This window comes from Aspergillus fumigatus, chromosome 6 (assembly GCF_000002655.1).
Source record: "Aspergillus fumigatus Af293 chromosome 6, whole genome shotgun sequence".
NCBI lineage: Eukaryota > Fungi > Ascomycota > Eurotiomycetes > Eurotiales > Aspergillaceae > Aspergillus > Aspergillus fumigatus.
The window spans coordinates 2919227-2942476 of NC_007199.1; the positions used below are offsets into that span (position 1 = coordinate 2919227).

The 23250-nt window shown below is 45.6% G+C and overlaps 6 protein-coding genes and 2 non-coding genes across 8 annotated transcripts; 7 read left to right on the top strand and 1 right to left on the bottom strand.

Moving 5' to 3' along the window:
* The first annotated feature begins 183 nt into the window (after window positions 1-183).
* Window positions 184-3723, top strand: AFUA_6G11740 (uncharacterized protein). The gene is made up of 2 exons (XM_077805088.1): window positions 184-2932; window positions 2985-3723. The coding sequence occupies exons 1-2, from the start codon at window positions 2681-2683 to the stop codon at window positions 3633-3635; spliced, it is 903 nt and encodes a 300-aa protein (XP_077661219.1). The 5' UTR covers window positions 184-2680; the 3' UTR covers window positions 3636-3723.
* Window positions 546-2423, bottom strand: AFUA_6G11745 (uncharacterized protein). The gene is made up of 3 exons (XM_077805089.1): window positions 2265-2423; window positions 1143-2194; window positions 546-1080 (listed from the first exon to the last, which is right to left on the bottom strand). The coding sequence occupies exons 2-3, from the start codon at window positions 1680-1682 to the stop codon at window positions 1000-1002; spliced, it is 621 nt and encodes a 206-aa protein (XP_077661220.1). The 5' UTR covers window positions 1683-2194; window positions 2265-2423; the 3' UTR covers window positions 546-999.
* Window positions 3724-4249: 526 nt separating the features above from the next.
* On the top strand, window positions 4250-6216 carry AFUA_6G11750 (Zn(II)2Cys6 transcription factor). Its single transcript, XM_745964.2, has 2 exons — window positions 4250-4860; window positions 4927-6216. Exons 1-2 carry the CDS (start codon window positions 4447-4449, stop codon window positions 6166-6168), a joined length of 1656 nt encoding a protein of 551 aa, XP_751057.1. The 5' UTR covers window positions 4250-4446; the 3' UTR covers window positions 6169-6216.
* AFUA_6G11760 (uncharacterized protein) lies at window positions 6216-6548 on the top strand (the record flags this gene model as incomplete). The annotated part of the gene is made up of 1 exon (XM_745965.1): window positions 6216-6548. The coding sequence occupies one exon, from the start codon at window positions 6216-6218 to the stop codon at window positions 6546-6548; it is 333 nt and encodes a 110-aa protein (XP_751058.1).
* A 635-nt stretch (window positions 6549-7183) lies between these two features.
* On the top strand, window positions 7184-8253 carry AFUA_6G11770 (NmrA-like family protein; the record flags this gene model as incomplete). The annotated part of the gene is made up of 4 exons (XM_745966.1): window positions 7184-7488; window positions 7573-7796; window positions 7867-8029; window positions 8097-8253. 4 exons carry the CDS (start codon window positions 7184-7186, stop codon window positions 8251-8253), a joined length of 849 nt encoding a protein of 282 aa, XP_751059.1.
* A 1013-nt stretch (window positions 8254-9266) lies between these two features.
* Window positions 9267-9382, top strand: AFUA_6G11775. The gene has a single exon (XR_013344526.1). It is a non-coding gene; the product is annotated as a ribosomal RNA (ribosomal RNA).
* A 3747-nt stretch (window positions 9383-13129) lies between these two features.
* On the top strand, window positions 13130-15150 carry AFUA_6G11780 (uncharacterized protein). The gene is made up of 2 exons (XM_077805090.1): window positions 13130-13533; window positions 13623-15150. Exon 2 carries the CDS (start codon window positions 13637-13639, stop codon window positions 15047-15049), a length of 1413 nt encoding a protein of 470 aa, XP_077661221.1. The 5' UTR covers window positions 13130-13533; window positions 13623-13636; the 3' UTR covers window positions 15050-15150.
* Window positions 15151-16185: 1035 nt separating this feature from the next.
* On the top strand, window positions 16186-16301 carry AFUA_6G11785. The gene has a single exon (XR_013344527.1). It is a non-coding gene; the product is annotated as a ribosomal RNA (ribosomal RNA).
* Window positions 16302-23250: the final 6949 nt, after the last annotated feature.

Sequence of the window (23250 nt, forward strand, 5' to 3'; positions counted from 1 at the left end):
CCCATCATCATAGTCCGAGTAGCAGGAAGAAGACATCAACCATTGCAGTATGGCCTCCTCAGTTCACATCTATCCCGAGTCGCTTCTAAATGAGACTTTACTGTTTATGTGAAAGATTTTCATAATTTCCTTGAATTGGATTAGATATATATGCGCTAGACTCAAGTCGGCAATTGGATTCCCCTAGGATAGGATCTTGATGCCAACGTTTTTGGTGGCTCGCACTGCACCCACAAAGGACTCGAAGTCGTACGCTTCCGTCCTCTGGGTTTGTATTGGCTGCACAAAGCTCTGTCATCCAGTATTGTATTGAATCTATTCCATACATGGTGAATTCGAGCTTTTGTCAGCTGACGAACTGCTTCATTCAAGCGGAATTTCGGAGTTGTGACTGATGAGCTGTTTGACAAGCTGCATGTGTACTCATATCTCTTCAGTAGTAAGAGAGGCTTTGCTGTCCAACTCCTCGTCAGTGTATGAGATGACTATTTCAATGAAGGCAGAAACCAGTCGAGCGAAAGAACCAGGATCTTTTCCTTCTACACCATCTTTGCCCGTGTATACCCCAAGAGCATTTCGGCATCTCTCTTCGTTAAGCCAATGATCAACCACATTGTAGAGGTACCTCCAGTGCGTAGCTAGGCTGGATGCGTAAAGTTTCAACCCCAAGAACAAAATACAGAGGGTCAACGAGTAGAAGCCTAGATGGCAAGGATGTGTGCCAGAGAAGTCAGAAAGGATGCAACCGCTTTTTGAGACTTTCCGACCATTTGTCAAAATCTCTTGGTGCGACCAATCAGAATCATTAAGTGAGATATGGATGTTGAAATGATGATCATACGGTTCGGTTCATACCCCACAGCTCCCCTCAGCTAGTTATGGGGTTGGAGTTTTCAAAAATATTGCGAATACTAGCTTCAACATGTTCAAAAGGCCTGTTGTACCGCCGTTGTCGCGACCCTGGCTGAGCTTAAGGTGGGGGCACTTACAGATTGCTTTTCATCGACATGGCCTGATCCTGATTACTGACAGGTGAGCCAAATTCAAAGTGAGTACAGCAGAGATAGCCTCGAAGTAATCCTTCAAAATCACCGTCATCAATAAAGGCAACAGGTCGACGTTGATAAAAGTACATGTCATACCAGATCAGCGACATTAGCTTTCAATGTCTCCTTTGGGGAATTCCAGCCTGGCCTGCCCATCCATTTCAGCAAGCTTTGCGACCGTTCTGCACCCTTGATATCGAGGATTTTCTCCCCTTCTCCCTTACCCGCCATGTTAGCGGGAAATGCTCGATCTGGGAAATAGTTTGGAGAACTCTGTGACAATATCGGCCCAGCGGAAGGGGCCCCAAAGGCAAAGGTGTGTTCATTTCCTACATTGGGTGGCAGCAAATCTGCGATATGGAGGGCTGCAACATCTTGTACATCGACGCAGTAGGCACCTAACGCTCCTTGGGCTCGGATAATGGCGAGCTCATTCCAGGACTCGGAAGTCACCCATGATTCCCCCGGTTGGTCAAGCGAGGTAAAAGTGGCAGCTTCAGACGATGATGTGTAGACGAAATTCTTGACCTCTGTCTCCGCTGCAGCGGTTGCCAGAAGATTGCAGTTCAAAATCACAACGGAAGAGATGAACTTATCTGGACAGTCTGGGCTGCCCAAGACAGTTGCCACATGCATCACAGCTGAAACGCTTGATGACTCCAATGATGTTTGGTCTGCTTACATCTCCCGAGGGTTGCAACTGTCTCTTGGGATGCTATTCACTTTTGATGGCCTCTTCAAGAGCCCCCTTCTGGGTCGCATCCTCGATGAGAACCATTTCCGATCTGTTGGCGCCATATTTCCAATTGAATAGATTTTGGATCCAACGACTCCTTTCAAGATTCCGGACACTCCCACGGACGTTATATCCCAATTGCAGCAGTTGGTCAGCTACGTGGGAGGCTAAATAGCCATTAACTCCGGTAACTAGGATCCAGGAACCAGGTGGAATGACACCGTTTTTGAGCTGATGCATGGTGTGAGTTCGAGGTGATGATATGGGTAGATTCACAAAGGCAAGCACGTCTGGTCCTCTTTAAAAGAAGACATATATTATATCCCGCTATCTATTCTATATTCGCAGAGACATCAGAAAGGCTCTTTTCCCATCTGGGACAGTTGCGGCGTGACCCTCCGTACGGCGCCTCCTATATCGTTTGGTGAGCAGGAAGACAAAATGGCGACAGAGATCAAACCGATCATGAGAATAATGACTACCTCTATTAGGAATATCGATAATGGTGATCTGTCTATCGGTGTTACTGTTCCCCGAACCGACCGAAACGATCAACATAATTTGTAAGATTGTGGGGCTCGTTAAAGTTGATCATGTTTAAATATTCGGATTCGGGCTTGAGATCAAACCCGAGGATAGAGTGATGGGTAAGCATAACAGGAGTAGCATTATGCAAAGCTCCTCTTCTCTGCCTTTTCTTTCATCTTAAATTTATAATACTAATCTTTTTTGGGTTTTTTTTTTTTTTTTTGGTTCTTTCCCATCAGGCCTTGTCGCCACTCTGGATGGTAGTTGTGTAACATATATCATTTGTCGAGACCACATTGGAGACATTCCTGTCCGTCACTATTTTCTAGGATCCTCACTGTAATCAGTATATCATAAGACTTTTTGTACCATGACAGCTCTACTGATAACAGGCGCCACAGGGAAGCAAGGGGGCTCAGTCATCAGAAACCTGGTCGCCAGAAACGCCCCTTTTGAGATCCTCGCCGTCACCCGCAATTCTCAGTCCCAGTCGGCCCAGAGACTCACGCAGTTGTCGTCCAACATCAAACTCGTTGAAGGTGATTTGAATAACCCCGCGGGAATCTTTCGAAATGCGCGTCAGGTTGCCACGAACCCGATATGGGGTGTCTTTAGTGTTCAGGTGTGTTGTTTGCATTGGGTCTTCAGCATCTCACGTTGACCAGACTCAGCAGGTAGCGATTGGAAACGGCGCCCTGGAGGAGTCACAGGGTAAAGCCATGGTCGACGAGGCCTTGAAACGGAACGTCAAGTTCTTTGTGTACACCTCCGTCGACCGGGGCGGGGAGTCATCGACCACGAACCCAACACGCATCCCGCACTTCATCCACAAGCACAACATCGAGCAGCACCTGATGGAAAAGGCCAGGAACACCGAGATGAGGTGGTTTATACTGCGTCCAACCGCGTTCTTCGACAACCTTGTCCCCGGATTCTTCGGCAAGGTCTTTGCGACTTGTTTCAAGATGGCGCTTAAGGGGAAACCGTTGCAGATGGTGGCCACCAGCGACATTGGGTACTTTGGCGCGGAAGGATTCCTCCGCCCGGACACATACGCGGGCAGAGGTCTCTCACTGGCGGGCGATGAGTTGACCTATGACCAGATGGTGGAGATTTTCGAGCAGAAGACCGGGCAGCCGATTCCGTCCACTTTTCGGCCGCTTTGTTCGTTCTTCATGGCGTCCATGAAGGATATGGGATATATGTTCAAGTGGTTCCATGATGCAGGATACAAGGCGGACATCCCTGAGCTGAAAAGGATTAACCCCAACCTGAAAGACTTTGGGGCGTGGTTGGACGAGGAGAGTGAGTTCAGGAAGCGCTAATGTTTTACGTTATATGAATGGACCTTGAATTGTCTGTTCTCTGTTCTAAACAATGTATTATATATTGAGTAAGACGAATACATTGGACCATATTCTTCGGTTTGCTTTCGGTCTGGAAGACTTTATAACATTCGGGCTCTAGCCTCTACATGTAGATAACTGGGTGAATTATCGTGAAGAGCAGTATGATCCAAGGGGAAAACACTTACACATGTCTCCTCTGCGATCCAAGGCAATGTATTTGAGAAATGATTCACATATTCAAAGTTTGACTATTGTAATCCATGGCCGAGTGGTGAATATAGAAAAATGCGGAATAGAGAGCTATTTATTAGGGCACCTTTATCTAGTATACTAATTGTCTAATATCCACTGTAGCATGGCTGAGCGCGCTATATATATTTCTATTAATTTGTTGACTCCAGATACCTGCTTGTAAAGGCATTGTATTATATATATATATATAGTAAAGAAAATGGCTCGTTGAAGATAATTGGCTTGAATACTACTTTGGTGGCTTCGTGGTTGCGGAGAAAATACGCACTTCAGCTGTATTCAATTTCGCCGCTCCGCCGTGGATTATGTTATATTTATGCATGGGAGCAAGATTGATCAGCACCCCCAGACTTCAAACTTCCAACCACAGGCGCCCTCTACCATTACACTTGAATTTTGAATTTTGACTGCGAAATATCTGCCGCTTGACGTCAACATCGGGATAGGGTTCTTCGCATCCCCATTGACTAATCTGACTGTCAATCAGAGTCAGCTCAAGACAGGAGACTACCCCCAGCAAATCTCGCAACCTCCCATGTCCCCCGCCTCTCAAGGGGAAAGCAGCCTATCCAGACGCAGCTGCATCCGATGCAACCAGAGGAAGGTCGGATGTGATCGAAAACAACCTTGTAGCCGATGCCTCAAAGCCGGGGCCGAATGCATCCACTCGGGGAACAAGCGAGCCCCGCGGAAGCTGAAACGGCCCCCGATCTCCAAGATTCTGGTCCACCTTCAGGAGCTAGAACATGAGGTTGAACGGCTGCGGTCGACGCCCGCGGGTCTCTTGTTTGAGACTGCCAATCAGTCAGCCGTGAGTCCTTACTTAGGTACCGGTACCAATCGCTTGAGTAATTGGGAGGAGGCGGAGGCTCCGAGAGGCAGACTGGTAGTCCGGGATGGACAAAGTCGGTATGTGGGCGACGAGGCCACGGTCATTCTCGGGGATAAGGTATGTGTGTTGTTTCCATACAGATTCTGTGTAGCTGATAAAGGGTAGATTCGAGAATTACAAGAGATCTGTGACAGATCTTCCGACGAGGAGAGTGTGACAGATGCCACCAGTACCAATATTGGGCCCATATCTAAACTCTCAGTAGGAATTCTGGGAACGCATCAATCTGCGGGTTCCGACACAAGCGGTAGCCAGTACCTACAACGACTACAGGTTCAAGCACTGTGGCATGTCTACCGGGAAAATGTGGCGCCCATGATCGCCATCCTGCACACACCCTCGATCGAGGCTATGTTACGTGAGGGCTATGCAAACAAGGACTCCATATTACAACCTGAACAGGAAGCTCTCATTCTGGCCATATGCTTTGCCGCCGTGGTGAGCATGACGCCGCAGCAGTGTCTGTCCATCCTCGGCGGTGGTCACGATGCCTACATCCACAAGTACAGAGTCGCCGTGGAGCGGGCTCTGGCTGGGGCCAACCTGATCAGTACCCAGAACATGCGGGTCCTACAAGCTGCAGTCTTGTTTCTGTTGTGTCTTCGCCGGTGCTGCGATTCGCGGCTCGTATGGGCCGAGGCGGCGATTGTGGTCCGCGTCGCGCAGCGCCAAGGGATGCATCGGGATGGTCAGCGGCAGGGACTGACCCCCTTTGAGATCGAAATGCGCCGCCGACTGTGGTGGCACATCTGCATTCTCGACATGCTCTGCTCGGAGGACCAGGGGACGGATACACAGATCTGGCCAGGGATGTTCGACACGAAGCTTCCATCGAACATCGACGGGGACGAACTCACGCCGGGGCTAACCACACTGCCACCTCTGCGACGGGGGTATACCGATATTACTTTGTGTATCATCCATTGCGAGATGATGTCTAATTTGTACTGGGCCGGTAAGTCTCTAGACGAGGACGCACGGCAACCGTCCACGTCTGAGAAGGAGAAGCTCCTATCGACGCTGGCAAACCGTCTCGAGGTGCTATATCTGCATAACTTCGATTTGGACATCCCAATACAGTGGGTGACGGTCGTGATTGCCCGTCTCACGCTGTCCAAGGGATGGTTGGTGCATCGCCTCAACGCCTCAACGGCGGGCCGAGACCCCGCAGCTACAAACGACGAGATCTTCCACATGGCGGTTGAGATCGTCAAGTTTGCGACTTTAATACAAAACAACGAGAGCACCTCTCAGTGGGCGTGGCTCTGCAAAAGTTACAAGCAACGACACGTTGTGGCATACATTCTTTCCGAGCTATGCGTGCGTCCGTCACGCCCGAGACAGAGCACGCCTGGGAGGTGGTGACGGAGATTTACCATCAGTGGCTGCGCGAGGATCGGCAGACCAATACGATGCTTCAGAAACCCCTGTCACGACTGATGGAGCGCGCGGCTCTCGCGCGGAGGACGAAGCTGGCTGGAGCTGAAGCTTCTGGGGGACGCAGCGTGGCTGCACCGTCTGACAATGCAGCAATAGACAGGGTCCAGGGCACGTTGCAGCCCGCTGTCTCGCAAAGTATTATTCCTCCCCCCAATGTTCTTGTGGGAACCGACATGGGTGTGAGGTTAGAGGATCCTAGCGCAGCAGTATCAGAGGGGCATATCCTAGATACTGATGCTAACCCCTCCGAAGTTACTGAATTCTCCTTTTCTGCCCTCGATTGGCTTACGGGGCCTTTACCGTGATGCAGGAGCCGCCCCTCAGATGGGAAGTGACATAGTTTTTGGACATTGTACTGGACTGCTTCTGTTGCTTTACTTGGGTCAAAGAAAAGAGCATGATACTTGTATGGAACTAGACACCCAGGAGTATCCCATATACGGCATACAAAGCGGCTTTGACCAACCCACTGTCATCATACATCCCACAGACAAATAAAAAATAGTCAGGAAAGCTCATCAAATGATCGCAAACTTGCCATTGTACCATAACCTAGAATAGTAATCCAGACAGCGGGATGCAAATCCCTCTATGTGCAATCTCAGTACAGAGTATGTCTGGCGTTTCCGAATCACCAATAGGAAACACGGAAGCCGTTTGGGCTTTAGTCATCTGTAGTGATGGTTCACAGTTCAGTTGGTGCTCGGGGTTGAAACTAACGCCGAGCATTACTCGCTCTACACTCCTAGGGTCAGAATGTTAGGCGGCGCTGAAGGTGCATCGGCCAACCAACTTCTGGTCGCATAGGTCAACATATAAAAAAACAAAGGAGCATCCTGCTATCCAGACATGTAGGAGATACATATCCGCATCTTTTGATTCCCGTTTTCAAGTTCCTTCTGTCCTGTTTTCTAACTCATTACGACTCTCGCCTCCAAAAATGGCCATCACTGTTGGTGTCGCCGGTATCACCGGAAAGTTTGCCCGCCGCGTTGTTACTCACTTGCAGAAGCACTCGGACGTCAGTATCCGAGGCTTCTGCCGCGATCCCAGCAAAGTCCCCGAGCGCATCTCCTCGTCGCACAAGGTGACTCTGTTCAAGGAAGAGGCCTTTGACGTCGAGGCTGTCCGCGCCTTTGCACAGGGCTGTGACGTGCTGATATGCTGCTACCTGGGCGATGACAAGCTCATGATCGATGGCCAGAAGGTCCTGATCGATGCCTGTGAGGAGCTCGGCGTCCCCCGGTAGATTGCCAGCGACTGGGCGCTGGACTACACCAAGCTGCAGCTGGGTCAGCTTTTCCCGAAGGATCCGATGATTCACGTCAGGGAGTACCTAGCGACGAAGCAGAAGGTCAAGGGCGTGCATATTCTGGTCGGAGGCTTTATGGAGCCTGTGCTGAGCCCCTTCTTCAACATCCTTGATCCTCAGACCAACACCTTCCGCTACTGGGGGGAGGGAGACGAGGTCATGGAGGGAACCACGTACGATAATGCTGCTGAATTCACCGTGGCGGTGGCACGGGATACCACGGCCACTGGCATCGTCCGCTGTATGGACTGTCCTGTCTTTCACCCTTGAGGTGTTTTGCAATTTTGACTACTGACATTTGCTTTCTCCAGTCCTTGGCGGCCGTGCCAGAATCTGCGAGATCGCCCAGTCGTACGAGAAGGCGTACGGTGTCAAGGCCGATCTCCAGCGATTGGGATCCTTAGATGATCCGTACAAACTCATGCACGAGAAACGCGAGCAGAATCCCTCCGACATCTACAGCTACATGTCGTTGTATGTACTTCCCTGGGCCCTTTTTTCCACTGGACTGATAGGTGTCCGATACTGACGGATTTGACAGGTTTTTCTACTACTACTGGGTCAACGGTCAGACCCTGGTTGGCCCCGAGACGGACAATGCCAAGTACCCCGAGGTAAAGCCTGTCAGCTGGGAAGGTTTTATGTCGCAGTGGCCGTTGCAGCAATTGCCCACAGCGTACTTTGCTCTGAATGCTTAGAGGTGAATATTATATATAGTAACCAGTCAGTATGGCCATAGATGGTAGAAGGATATACATCTGAAGACCCTATGTGACTATACTAGCTTTGTAGATTAGGCTAAACTAGGCTTATTGTCCATAAGAATCTCATTACTCTTGTAGAGTATATAGATGGTAATTATAGTAAATTGGTGATAGTCTAATAAGATTGGAGATCAATTACTAATATGACACTGCTAAGAACTACAGTAGGAAATAGAAAAGACGAAGCAAGGATAGTAAAGAGTAGACTGGCTGACCCAACCCATCCAACTCGCATGGGTTTTGGGGCGGGTTTTCAATGCTATGGGTTGGACCCAAAACCCATGCGGGTTGGGTTGGAACTAGTGTGGGTTGACCCAAACCAAACCCACGACCAGTCTGCAATCTTCATTGTAGATTTCTAGAATTTATTTGACAGGTGAGTGACTGTAGCTCTGAGATTTGGGTAGAAGTATACTCATGACTTCACTGGCTGCAGAAATAGCATCCACTAGCACAGTACCGAGCAGTATCTGCTTGGAGAGACTGTTTTACTGCTTTGTAACAGCGACGACAGTAGACAGAAAAATCTTAGAGAGAAGTGCAGCTTTGGTCATGCTATAATATATCATGGGCGAACGGCTACTTACTGCGGATCACAAGCCATTCAAGAACTCGGTAATCGAAGCGGCAACACAATCTGTTGACCTCCGAGATCTGCTTTAAACAGCCTTTGGAATAACATGTCAGGACCTGACCGCAACATTCTCAGACCTTTAGTAGAGCTGATCTTTGACTTTGCTCTCTACAATCCTATCAATCATGCTACCAGGACCCATAATAAGTATGGGTATGAGTGGATTGGGCTCCGTGGCCCCATCCATTGGCAACATTGCCCTTATGGCCCCTTGCTATATGCGCCTGTAGTTAGGTACATGAGAGCTAAATAGGGAGGAAAATGTGCAGTCTTGCATACCTTAATACTCTCTCTTTGACTACATCTAGCACATACGACCATAGGGTGTGGAAAACAGGGCTTCCCGTCCGCTCAGCCATACTTAAGCCACACGCCGGCTGGTTAGTAGTTGGGTGGGTGACCACCAGCGAATCCCAGCTGTTGTATGTGTTTTTTTCACCTGTTTTTCTGATTTGTTATAGTGCCCTTACCTCCTTTCCACTGTACTTAACTCCCTTCACTCTATTTACCCGGAAGTTCACCTGAACCGCCTGTACCTCAATACTGCAAACTCAGTGACCCCAGTCAATCCCTGTCTTGCTGACATGTCCTCTCTTCAGGCTCTCTTATGGCAATATCCCGCTCTGGATGGCATGTTTGCTGCCAAGCTCCTGGCCAGACAGTTGGTCACAAGGCGAGCATCATAGAACCATTCAGCTCAACGTATCTAAGCAGTTTGTTCTTGGTTCCGCTTTGTCTGAAGGTCAAGATGCAAGCTGTTGGAGGCAGCATGCCCTCTACCTTTAAGTCTGAAAGTTCTTGGGTTTGCTTTGTCAACGATGATTTCGGATTCGGTAATGCTTCGGATGTTGCTTTGTACCTTGCGCGGTCTCTCACAATGCTCTATAGGACTTTCAGTCCATTACACACTCGAACACGCAAACCAAAGCAGAGCAGATGCTTGATGCTTCCACAGTTAAGTCCACAGGATAAATCCACAATGTGCCCATCATCTTATGTAAATGGAGGCCACCGGCGAATGAACAAGGAGCATTTTGTGGCAGTACACATGTGGCTGACTAGCTCCTGAGGTATCACCACCTTCCAGAATCTATGTATATAGTTAAACTAGCTTCCTCAGCAGTTGTGTTGCTTTTATGTATTATCTATTATAATCTCTCTTTTATTTTATTCACCAGCAATGTGGAGATCACGGCATTGTTTACTTCCATTGATGCTTATCACGAGACTACCAGGTAGGAAGGTGTTGAAAACAATATAAGACTAGAGACTGATAAGACTAATGTCCGGACACCTCTTTAGTCTAGTAGTATTATATTCAATAGAAGACCTTCTTCCTAGATAAAACATCGCGTGACGCTGCGTTTCTGCTTGTCTCCATAACAAAGCTATGCAAAAGCTCTATTCCTAGGGCCATTACCAGAAGGATTGTAAGTAGACATACCTAAAATGAACTCTTAATGTAACTCACAGTGCTGGAGTATGATTAATTCTGATGGTATATGTGCTGCTAGTGGGGTATGCTAAGGATATTGGGAATATTAGTATTACTAAATAATCTAGTCAGAATCTTATCACCTTCAGATACACTACAGCCATGTGCAGATGCAATAGTCGAAATGACTCCCACAGTCATTGCAAGCTCCAAGTTTCCTATCAAACTTATAACCCAGTCCAAGGCTCTACTAGAACATGTATCCATGATCACCGTCACTATCACTCTCGCCACCGACACATGTTGACATAGACTCTGTGGGAAAAAGGACTAAACTGAGTAGATATTCACTAAAATGCTCGAGCAATAAAGCGTATACTATGAGGCTCATGCGAAATTTGTGCCTTATCAAGGTGTGGTTCACATGAGACACCATGGGTTACAAAACGCCATGCGCGACATAATGCGCCTTTGATGGGTCCCAGAGTGATTTTATGTATCACCATACCAAAGAGTACTTCATCACGTGCGACACATTTCGCGAATCCACACTGTAGAAGGCCGTCTGGATAACCTGTGCCGATAAATGGGACATCTTCTGCAGCTGCCATCCCACAAATATTCAAACCGGAGAACTCATGGAACGGACAGTTTCCCTGCTCAACCTCAAGGTAGGAGTATGTTGAAGTGACTAAGTAGGCTGCGCCTCGGTCATTTAGAAGAGATTTTAGCTTATTCCCATACTCCTCTCGACTTTTCAAAGCTCGGAAAATATCAGGATATTGTCCCACTCTTCGAATAATGACAGCTTTATTCTGAGTATTATTCCTTTCCAGAAACTCGGCTTGATCTGAAGTCAGACAGCTTTCGGCCTTCAGCAGTTGCGTTGCTATGCAGACCCCCTTCTGTCTTTCTTCAATCAGCTTTACCAGCTTTGGCACAGTGAGTTTGTCCATGAGCCTATTGATCTTTCCAGGGTCTCGTGCAGGAGCACTGGTGAGACGTCTATGGACTGTATCTGTGATCTGTGTCTTAATCTGCCTTCTCAGATCCTCTACAGCTTCGCACAATCTTGATCTTCTGCCGGCATGTGCGCACTGTTGCATCTCGTGCAACTGGACATCATTCATGAGATTTTGCACATCATGGATGAATATACTGTCGTCTTGCAAATTCCGGGCATTGATTGCACCTTCCAAGCATTGTTGCAAATCATGATCGAGCTGCTGAATTGCTGGGTCAATGCGCCTGTTTTCGTCTGTTGGTCGATTCTCCATAATTTTACCGGAAATGTATTCGGGAAGCATGGTCCGAAAATCTGTTATAACATTTTCAAGTCGAGCGGTCACTGGATCTGCGAATACAGCCGTATCAAGACTCGAAGGTGGTAACTCTTCTAGAACGGCTCTCATCGCACAATTCGGCATTGGAACGACCTCGTCAAAATCCGACGTATTTGGATGATTATGTGGGAAGGTCTGCATCGCATAATGAAGCAATCTTCTGCTAATTGTGCCTTCAAGTTTCATCAGTTTCGTATGGATGCTCTGCAACACACTTTTGAATGCGAATATAGCTTTGCCCCGAGCTTCGTCATCAGGGAGTTCGCCAAGTGATAAGCTACGTCCAAATTGTTCAGGAGCTCTTTCTCTCATTGCGATGATTTCGCTCAGTAGGCGCTCCAGTAAAATCTGAAAGTATCTCTGGAGCACAAGAGTTATGATATTTTCAAACCGTCTGATAGTAATTATACTGCGAAAAGCAGTATTATCGCTTCGGAGGCATCTGATCAAGCTGTCACGGAGACTCTTCTGAAATTCTTCCTCGGTAATTGACCGTTTGAGTATCGTGATAGCCTGCCTCCGGGTAGTCCATTCCGTTGTTATTTCATCTTGCAAAATCTCTGTCACTGCGTCCTGCAGGCTCAGAAGATATGGATGCTCATCGGTCGAAATGCAGTAGTCAGTTGGAGAGTATGGGTTGCTTATAATATGACCAAGCAATTTCCTTATCTCGATTCCCTCGCTTGGTTCCACATCGACGTACTGGGACTTTCCCTTCCATTTTCGTGTCATCGTGTTGGATTACTAACGCTTTTTTTTTGGTATAACTTGGATCATATATGTTTGAATCCTCGACCACCCCTGATATGGATGTATAATATCTGAGTTGGGTCGCCCCAACTCAAGAAAGTTATAGCCCTCTTCAGTCATGTCTTGTACTATTTAAGCTTAAAGAGATTAATACATCAGTTGTGCTTTCATAACATCTCATGACAAGGTCCATATGACCATATTATGCTGTTTTTGGCTAAAGAATGTTCTAGCCCTCTTTAGTTATGTCTTGTACTATTAAAACTTAAAGAGTTCTGTGTATCAGTGGCATATTCATGACATCTTATGACAAGGCCTATATGATCTCATTTGCACCGTTTGCCGCTTTAAAAATTATCTGTCTTACTTTAGTTGTGTCTTATACTGTTTAAGTTAAAAGATTTCTATGCATCAGTTGACTTTCATACTATCTCATGACAAGGTCCATATGACCTTATTATGCCGTTCTTGGCTAAAGAATGTTCTAGCCCACTTTAGTTATATCTTATACCACTTAAGCTTAAAGGGTTCTGTGTATTAGTGTCACTTTCATAACATCTCATGACAAGGTCCATATGACCTCATTTGTGCTATTTGCAGCTCTAAAATTAATCTGGCTCACTTCAGGTATGTTTAGAGTTTGTATAAGTAAAGCCCCCATAAACTATGAAACAGTTCGGGTAGGTTAAACTGGGGTATATAACCCGCGTACAGTCCTTACTACCAAAAAGAATAATGTGCATTACTGCAACCATAACCAACCATCTTTAAACCCTCTATTAATCAATAATTATGCGTCTTAGTGAGCACGACAGTCATCTTGAAATACAGGATGGGCAAAGCTTTCCGCAACAGGAACCAGAAAGGAGCCTCTTCCCCGCTTATCGTACAAATTTCAGTGGGCAGGCGAATGCCTACCGAACATATGTTTCCCAGTTAGCAGGGCAATGGCCGGGATTATCATATCTCGATGCTTACTTGCATGATGACGTCTATCTTCAAAGAAAGTCATTCCCAATGACTCTCCTTAAATTCAAGAGAAAGCAACCAGAGTGGGGTTACCAGATGGAAAAGTTTCTCAAACTGGAAACCCTTTTGAGCTGGACAAACGACGAATGCGATAAGCTGATTATTCTAGAAGACCCTACCCCGAATATGATCGCAGAGATCGGAGGGAAATTCAAGATTGACCCCCAGTTCTGGGCTGACTTCTTGGTGGGGCCTTCTTGGTTTGGCTCCGGAAAGCTGTATGTTGGCGCCGGGGAACCAAGAATCCCATACAGAGATGACAGCTTGCTGGAGCAGCTTTGGCCCCTTCCAAGTGCTTGTCGGGAACTAGAGCATGCCTCATTCCGATTCATTGCACATAGAGAACGAAAGCTCTATACCGATTCTAAACGAGCCCGGAAAGAAATGAGCCCACTGTTCGAGACATATCCTATTGCTCAAAAGGCTCGGCCTGGGCCTCCTGGTTGTAGCCAGTCTGTCCGCTTGCGCGGCAATCTCACAATACGGCGAAATTGGAAGGCCCGCCAGCGCGCAGAAGATGAGCACCAGCAGGTTTATGAACCATGGATAGGTAAGTTAGACAGAGCTTGCGTGAGGCTGATGATCTTATCTGGTATACTGGCAGGAGTGACTGCGATACAACGTCAGAGCAGCCGAGTGCCTGTGTCTGCGCAAGGGTATTCATACATCTTCCGAAATTTTCTGCACCGACCACGGCCTGAAGACAAGATCGACATAAGCATTTTGCGCCTTACTGAAAAATGGGAAGGGCGATCGCAAAGAGAGCCGAAGTACAACCATTCAATAAGCGATATATATTGTTACTCCCTCAAGATGGATCTTAAGAAAAAAGGAGGTTTGGAGAGAGTGGCCAAATCACCAAATGTGTTATTCAATAACCTACTAGGCTTGATGGGTTGCTTTTGGGTGACTGAGTTGGAAAGTAGGCACTTACAACTCTCGTGGATGGAGACCTTCTACTATAAACAGGTCATCAGGAGAAGACAAAGATTGTCTTTGTTGAATGCTCTAACTCCCAACCCACTTGATAGTTTCGCTGCAAAGGCGCAAGCAGATCTGATCGGCTTGCACGGTGTTCAAATTGAGACCGGGTCTTACCGCTACCTCGTTGATGAGACGCTGACTAACTGCGAAGCTCTGGACGACGACGGGCAATTTACGTGTCTGATTGACGACTTAAAGTACCTTCGGGGGGCTATCAGTCTTTTGGAAAGACGACTCAAAAGGGACCAGGAGTTCCTACGCTCCATCAGCGATGACTTCGAGAAAGAACGGTCTGATAATAGGAATAAGCTCCTTTTAATCTTGGCCCTGTGGGCATGGCTAGTTTCCCCTGTCACATTGACGTCCTCAATCATGAACTTAGGACAAGACAAATCAGGCTCTAAAAAGGTTGGGGATGTCAAGATCTTTTGGAAAGTAGCTCTTATTCTTGGGATTGTTGTCATTCTGTTTGTTGTCTTAATCCTTTGGGCAACTGAGGCTTGCAATTGGATTGCTCGAAGGAGAAGTAGTCTGAAGAATAGTTGTTCTAACTAGCGACCGAATTACCCATTCGGGACGACATCCTAGCTAAAACCAAACTGCTGTTGGAACTAAATGTTCCATTAAAAGGCGCTGTATGTTTTTTGTGATCCGCCACCTTAGTCAAACATTCCCAGTGGGCGCTGTGCAATGAGTTCAAATGGGCCTTAGCTGTATACTGATGTTAGCCCACAGGTTGCAGTGGACTTCAGAGAAGCATAGCCAGCCCTTTATGCAACATCCTTAGCCTCCAATCAAAACCCAGGTTAAAAGCTTCCGCGATGCCCCTAACCGTGGTCTCATTGTATGTCTGGATCTCTGAGCGGAGTGTCTTTTTGAAAATTGATGACAAGGCAACAGAGTAGCTAGGCTACTCCATCTAATCATTCAGCCACAGGCCCTGAAGTAGGTCCTTTGCTGTCTTCCTATCTTCAGGGTACTACTGCAGCATCCCTCTCATGAAAGCTATAAACATCTCCTTACCTCTTCCCTCAAGATCCCCTTCCGACATTACTTTACACTGAATGCTTAGAGGTGAATATTGTATACAGTTGATTAGTTAGTATAACAACAGACAGTAGAAGGATATATGTCTAAAAGACACAATGTGACCATCACGGCTTTGTAGATTAGGCCAAGATGGGCTCATTGTCTATGAGATTTCTTTTCCAGTTCTAAAGCATACAGACGGAAAATATAGTGACAGTCTGATAAGATCAAGGGTGAATTACCCACATGACGCCGTCAATAACCACAGTAGGAACAGAAAAGGAGAATCAAGGACGACGAAGACGCAGATTTCATTCTAGATGACTTGCGGTCTGGAGAGTGTACACTCTACCTCTAAGAAGTTGCCAAAGTCAAGGTCTGTCAATGCCGGGCTTGGAACTACATGCTGAGGAGATGAACTCATGAGCTAAATAATCATTTGTTAAACTACCTATATGGCAGAGATATTAGTATTCACTGTAATGTGAGGTGGTACAGTGCTGACTTATGTATTACACAGAACATGTTGAGTACTACCATTGATACATGGAGCCCATTATCCCCAATTCACACTACCTGCTCAGTTATGGGTCATTAAATAGGGAGTAAAATGGGGAGTCTGGCATATCTTAATACTCTCTCTTTCTCCATAACTAGCACATACGACCATAGGGTGTGGAAAACAGGGCTTCCCGTCCGCTCAGCCGTACTTAAGCCACACGCCGGCTGGTTAGTAGTTGGGTGGGTGACCACCAGCGAATCCCAGCTGTTGTATGTTTTTGTTTCTTAAAATACATTGTTTAGTATCCTTACTGCTTCATCTTCATCTTCCTCAGCCTGTTGACCTGAAGCTCGCCTGAGTCGCCTGAACCTTGGATGTGGGTGGCGCTACTTGATACTTTGTGGTTATCTTCTGCAGGTGTGGTGGATCCGCATTGGTTTTCCGATACAAGCACGACCATGCATCCACATCACCTGGATCCTGCTCAAAACCTATTCCAGACTGTTCTGCTCTGATGTTGCCGCCCTGCAACCCTGATGATTGAAGTTTCTGGGTTGAGCACAGCCAGTCAGATATCTCCAAGTCTGAAGCCCTGTAACTCTGAAAAACAGTGGGGATGGGCCATCTCCTTGTTGACACAGCTTGTACTCGCATACGAGGTTCATAAGACCTGTATGCTCTCGTGTTAGTCAAACCTTTCTTTGATATTGGAAAGCTAAAGAGGACTCTAATTCCGAGTAAAACTATAACCTTAATAAAGTAGGAAGGTTGAGCGCTGAACACCACTTTTAAATCTCACGGCGAGCCTTGCACCAGGAAATGTTACTTACTTCATAGCTAGAGTCTCTCTTCTGAGACTAAGTGAGGTCCTATAAAGTTATCTTAACCTCTGTAATTCAGCCAAGGATCATCACAGAGTTCTTAGGCTATTATTTAATCTCCTGGTTCCCATTACAGCATCCTTTTAACAAAATTTAAAAACAAATATTTATCATCTCCATCCAAGAATAGAGTAAGGTTTAAGAGAGTGAAGTCCTCTGCGGGAATCAAATCCAGAAACTTAAATTCACCTATAAGAGACATAAGCACCAAAGAAACCATCTAGGGATAGAAAGTCATACTATTCTTCAAGAAAAAATTAGAGCATATAGTCTAGTCAACCCTCTCCAGAAGTTGCAGAGGAGGGGGGCTAAGAAGTCATATTATCTAAGCTACATAAGCAGCTCAGCTGTAACTACCACTTCTGTAATCTATCCTATTAAAGAAGGTGGTATCTGCTAGTAGCTCCCAGAGCTATTCAGTTTAAGCATAATATTCTCTAGATAAAACTGCATGGGGCCTTACTATATTCCCTAAGTTCTATATATCCGTGCTGTATGACTATATAGCCTTTAAGAGAACTTCTAGTGCGTAGAATTACAAGGGTTGGATATTATAATTATAAGACCAATCACCAAAAACAGCAGAACTAAAGTCACTTATTTTCACACACCCCATACCTGCTTTTAAGGGCCCAAAATTAGGTCATGACTGATAGACGCAACAACCAGCACACATCTTATATAGAGATGGATGGCTTTCCTAGTAGTATATATAACTATCAAGGACACTATTGGTTTCAAATCCCACTAGGAAATTGTCCAACTTAAGATCTTTATTTCTGTTAACCAAGGCTAATAGGGGTAAGTTAGAGGCAGGTTAGGAGGTTACTAGTGTGTATAGTATAACATTCTGTATAAAGAAAGTCAAGACCTTGTAGTAATAGTTTTAAGAAGGGCTTTAGCACAGTAGGAGAGACACTAACTTTCCTAAGGTATCTTCCAAAAAGCCAAAGTGGTTCCCTTAATAGTTCAAACACTAAGCATGTATGTTCCCCTAGAGGACCCTAGATTCCAAAAGACTCCTTTACTACGCGCACATAATGTCTACCTTAGTGGTTAGACCTTACTTAAGAAATATAGCAAGATATTTAGGCCTCTTCCTGGGCGGATTTTTGTTCTGCAGTTCCACAGTTTAATATTATCAAAGTATAATACTAGTCTAACTGCCAGCATCATCTTCTCTAATCAGTGCTGCTTTATAAAAATATATAGCTTACTAACTTACTAGGAAGAGTCCTTAGCCAGCTATACAGTAGAATTAACACCCCAGCTAACTTTGGAAATAAGGCAGTATTTATTACAAATAAGCTCTCCAATGTAGGCAGGATAATACTTATTTGCATCATAATTAGGAGTTCCATCTTCTTCATTAATAAGATCTGAACGATGAGCACCCCTGTAGCTGGCCATCCTCATAGACGGAAAAAGAGGACATATAGAACAGAGAAAACGCTGAATTGACATTGGAATATTAGGATGCTCTTTGACCTGAGGGTCAGTGACCATTATTAAATGAAGCTCAGATCATTATTACTTTTCTCCGAACTCCTATGACTGATATTGTTGCAGTATTATTTTTGTTCTCTTAAGAGTAGGATGGTAATGATGAATAAGATAATCTGAGACAAATCCTGGAATACCTACAACTATCTCCTGCACTACAAAAAAAAGAGCAGAATAGCTACTTCTTAAGGACCAATTTTATGACTGTGGTGCGGTGCATACAATTTTAAACTAGGTACCATACAGAGTACTTTCAAACTACCTACCTTTTAAGCCTTGCGGGACCGAAGCTAACCAGCCAAACCTGACCCACTGGCCCGCTCTATTGTATTCGCCGCGATTGTATCAAACTTTCCTCTAATAAATCCTCATCTAGCTCAAGCACCCTGTTGAATTATATGACCGCTTGCCTGATTCGGGAGCAATATGATCTATCGTTGCACTACCATTCTTGGCGAATATTCGGCTATGGTAGCCTTCTAGAGTGGCCGGAATCCGATTTCCGAATTGAAGGCATAAATAGCAATTAGATAGTTATCCGTTTAGAAGAATTGAACCTTCATTAGCTTCTATTGGCCATAGTACAGTAAAACCTCGTTATAGCGAGATAATTCAGACAAGCTAGATTTCTCATTATATCAAGGACTAGTAAATACGCGAGCAAACACATACAAGTCATTCTGAGATCCTATTTAGGATAAGTGTAGCTTGACTACAGCCCACTCTAAATCATTCACCCATATAAAACCCCCTCAATATTACGAGGTTTATATGGGCGGTAAAAGCCGAACTAATGAGACTCATTGTAACGAGGGATCTCATTAGTTATATGGGAAATTAATTTAGACAAGGAAAAAATCTTGTATTATCAAGGTTCTCATTATAGCAAGGCTTGTTATAGTGAGGTTTGACTGTAATTGCTAGCAATTGGTAAACTAATACAGTACTATCATTTTTAACACACCCGCATAGATGCGTTATGCAACTTGCAATGTGTATGTGGTGGTCCCAAGTAGCACTTGTGTTTAGGTCATTGATTACTACCTGGGTTGAACCATTCTATTCATGTAAGACTCATGTTCTTCCCTGCAAATAGGCACTTAATCATTGGCTACCTTTGGAGCTGCATGTGTCTTTGTTAGAAGAGTGAGGGGTAAGGTATAGGTATTATTTATAAGGACTGACAGCAGAGTAAATCCACCAAGTCACCACAGCTCATCTTTATGTGGCTAGCAGCTTCAATATAAAAATAGTTGTTCCTAGGTGGACAAAGAATCACAAGATATTAATCAACATTATAAGGTGTGTCCTTTCTTATTATACAGGAAGCACTCTCATTAATTTACACTTAGCTCCACCACAATGGCCAATACACATCATGTTGAGGACGCTATAACAAAAGAGGCGACTGTCAGTGTAAAAGCTGATATAAAGAGTCTTTAACAACTAAGCTCATTAGTAAAAGCCGCGTTAGACAACAGGTTTTGAGAATTAAGAATGAAAAAGCACTGCGGCTATTAGATAAAGCAGTGCAATAAGGTCTTGAAAGAGAAAAACAGCAGGAATCTTATGGTGATCCCACCCAGTAGCCTGGATTCTGTTCCTAAGCCCATCGTTTCCTCACTCAAATTCATGTTGAAGTTGGATGTCATAGTCTTTCTTGTCTGTAAGCTTCTTTATTGAGATTGGCACTATATCCTGAGCCTAGTATCATGGCATAACTTGGTGGAAGGCATCGTGATCAGGGCATTTCTTGATAAATCTTGGCTGTAGCTCCTTGTCAAAGATTGCAAAGAGCCCGGTCAGGCTCAACAAAGCTAGACTATACCAGAAAGTCCCGTTATTCTAGGCTGTACTCATGACCTCAGACAGCCTGAACGCCTTTAGATCAGGCTTCTTATGACCATGGTCATGGAGTCCCTCTTCCTCCACTGTAAGAATGTTCATGAACTCCATCCAAAGCTCATTATATTCCTCGGATACAATCCGATCCACCGCCATGCTGGTAAACCAGTGAGGAGGCTGAATCATTTTAATAGGCAGAGAACAACCCCATTCGAGATCGATAAGAGACGTTATATTCCAATCCTCATCGACAAGGATATTACTTGGATGTAGGTCTGTCAGCGTAAAAATGAACGGTCCACGACAAAAATCCTGGTGGTAAAAGAGAGGGAAGATAGCGCGCATTGCTGTCAGCGATGATGTCTGGTAGATATAATTAGCTAAGTCATTTATGGCGTTGGGTTGATTGCGCAGTCGACTATCATAATATAACAAAGTGTCCACCACGTAGGAGTCGACCGTGGAATATGTATAGTCTTATTAGATATTCGTGGGGATCCGTTCGTTCTCTAACGCTTGGATCTCAAGGGAGAGAGGACGGTTTACTAGCTGTACATATCCGCAATTGTCCACAATAAATAACCTAATTCTGGGGAGAGGAGCCTTTGCCAGGCCAAGGTATATGCAGGAGAGGTTATGAAAGAAATTCGCCCGCAGTTGGGCATTGCCGCTTCATAGCCCAGGTGGACAACGGCATCTTCCCTCGATGCTCCTTGACATATTCCATTAATAAATAGCCGACATTAAGACTCTCGCCTTCGGTCAGCTTGACTTGGCGCCTATGAGGAACCTAATTTAAATGCGTCTCACATCCCAGAAGTCAAAGTATACGGCGGCGCAAGTATTGCAACTAATGGGATAAGATAGGCAGGTTCTCTATACGCGTAAACTGAAGATGAACAGGGTTGGTGGTCCTCGAAGATGTGTATGTCCAGGGGTGTTGCATACTGTCTCCCCCGTTGCCATTAAAAAGCTATAGAGACGCGGAATTGGGATTCCAGGATAATTCTCTTCTAGCCAAGCATAGGTTCCTGCTTCGCATTGAATCTTTTTGTCTCCACTTCTGGGCTGATAGTCCTCTCCCACGCGGTACGGCAGAGGGAAGTAAATGAGAACACGGTTCCCAGATTGCTGCTTTTTGTTCTACTGGGAAACGGTAACTGGAATGCATACATTAAAACTTCTGTGAAGCTATTCTTCGGCGTCTGCCACTTGGCACGCGTCGGTGGATCGGAGATTCAGATAATGGGTGATGATTGCTCTGATAATGCTTTTTTTGCTGCCTAGCAGGGAAACGAATTGAGATTGTTGATTGGGATAACCAAGTTGCTGCAGAATGTTGACTTCTTTGTCCTTTATAATGGAATATGTTATCTCCTCACGCAGCAGGCGTTGCGTTCTTAGCATGTTGTTGGAGGCATCTACGCTACTTGTTTTAGAGCAGGTAGAGTTAGGAGGGGGAATGGGGGGCACACATAAAAGTAAGCCTCCTTATTCAGCCACTGGCCTGGAGGGATTTGGTTGTGATTTGTGCTTTCAACACAGGCCAATAGGGTGCGAGCGACGAAAGGGTAACTGTGGGGGCCTTAACGCGCAGGACGAAACAAACCGCCTTTCTGTGAAGCATAAATGGAAAGGTGACCACACCTAGTTCAGGTCGGCTATTCTCCTGGAGCGCAAGTAAAATCGCCGAAATCAGAATATAAGAGTCCATATCCTTCTCAGAAGTAATATTAAGAGTTGGAATCTATTGATGGCTCGAACTAACAACACCTCCCAAACACCAATTGTCACCATTATACATGCCATATCAAAATTGATACTAGCGTTAGATCTCTGAGTGGAGCGTGTTTTGGAACAATGACAAGGCAATGGAACAGCAAGGCTACTCCATTCGGTCATTCAGCCACGGGTCCTGGAGTAGGTCCTTTGCTGTCTTCCTATCTTCAGGGCGCCACTGAAGCATCCCTCTCATGAAAGCTATAAACATCTCCTTATTTCTTCCCTCAAGATACTCTTCCGACATTTCCAAACTGACCCCTGTCGGGATCTCTATGTCTTGTTTCCACTTCCCTGCAACGTTGTCTTGTAAACCTTTGTACAGTGCATTGAGTGCGAGGAGGACACTTACCCTCATCTGTAAAAAATTCATGGCTTCGTTTTCCACGCTGCAGCAAATCCAAAGGAGGTGGCCCTAGGATACTCATAACTTCCGCAAAGTGCGCCCGGGTTGAATACCCTTTGCCATCTTAGTCATTTCCATAGAAAAGATGCTTCCCCTCAAACAAATCCCACACCTATAAACGTTATTCCCGACTGGTGAGTAAAGGATATCGAGAGGACATACCATAACACCAACATTCCATATATCGACCGGGTAACTCCAATTGACTTTCAGCATCACTTCCGGCGATCTATAAACATTTGGCTGCGCATCGTGATTTCTCCTCTGATCTCCACGTACGGCAGAGCCAAAATCACTCAACACTGCTCATCCAAACACCTTTGGTAAGTCGAAACGTCTTGAAGCATATACAGGCATCCCATTGACAATTTTGCGAGGTGAAGGGTTCTTCAACTCAGCTTGGGTGAAACTGTCCAGGATTGAATTGTCCTGTATCTCTTGGAGAAGATTATCACTTTTGATGTCTAAAAGGTTGCGGATTAGGAATAGTTTTTGAAAAAGCCATAATGATACATCATACCGGTGTGGACAAGCTTGCATTCAGTGTGCAGATAGTCAAGTGCAAGAAATATTTGCATAAGACCAGCTTTGAGTAGGTCTTCACTAAATCGATGATTTGGATTACAGTATAGCAGATCCCTGAAGCTTTCCCACATCGGCTTCTGGACAAGACATTGATGGTCACCACCGGGACGGGGAATTGTGAAGATATCCAGTGCCTGCCTGATATGAGGACGGCCAGGGTGCTGTCGACTCCCCTGATTTAGTTGCTTATAGATCTGAAACTCTTCCTGATTATCTTCGTCGCGCG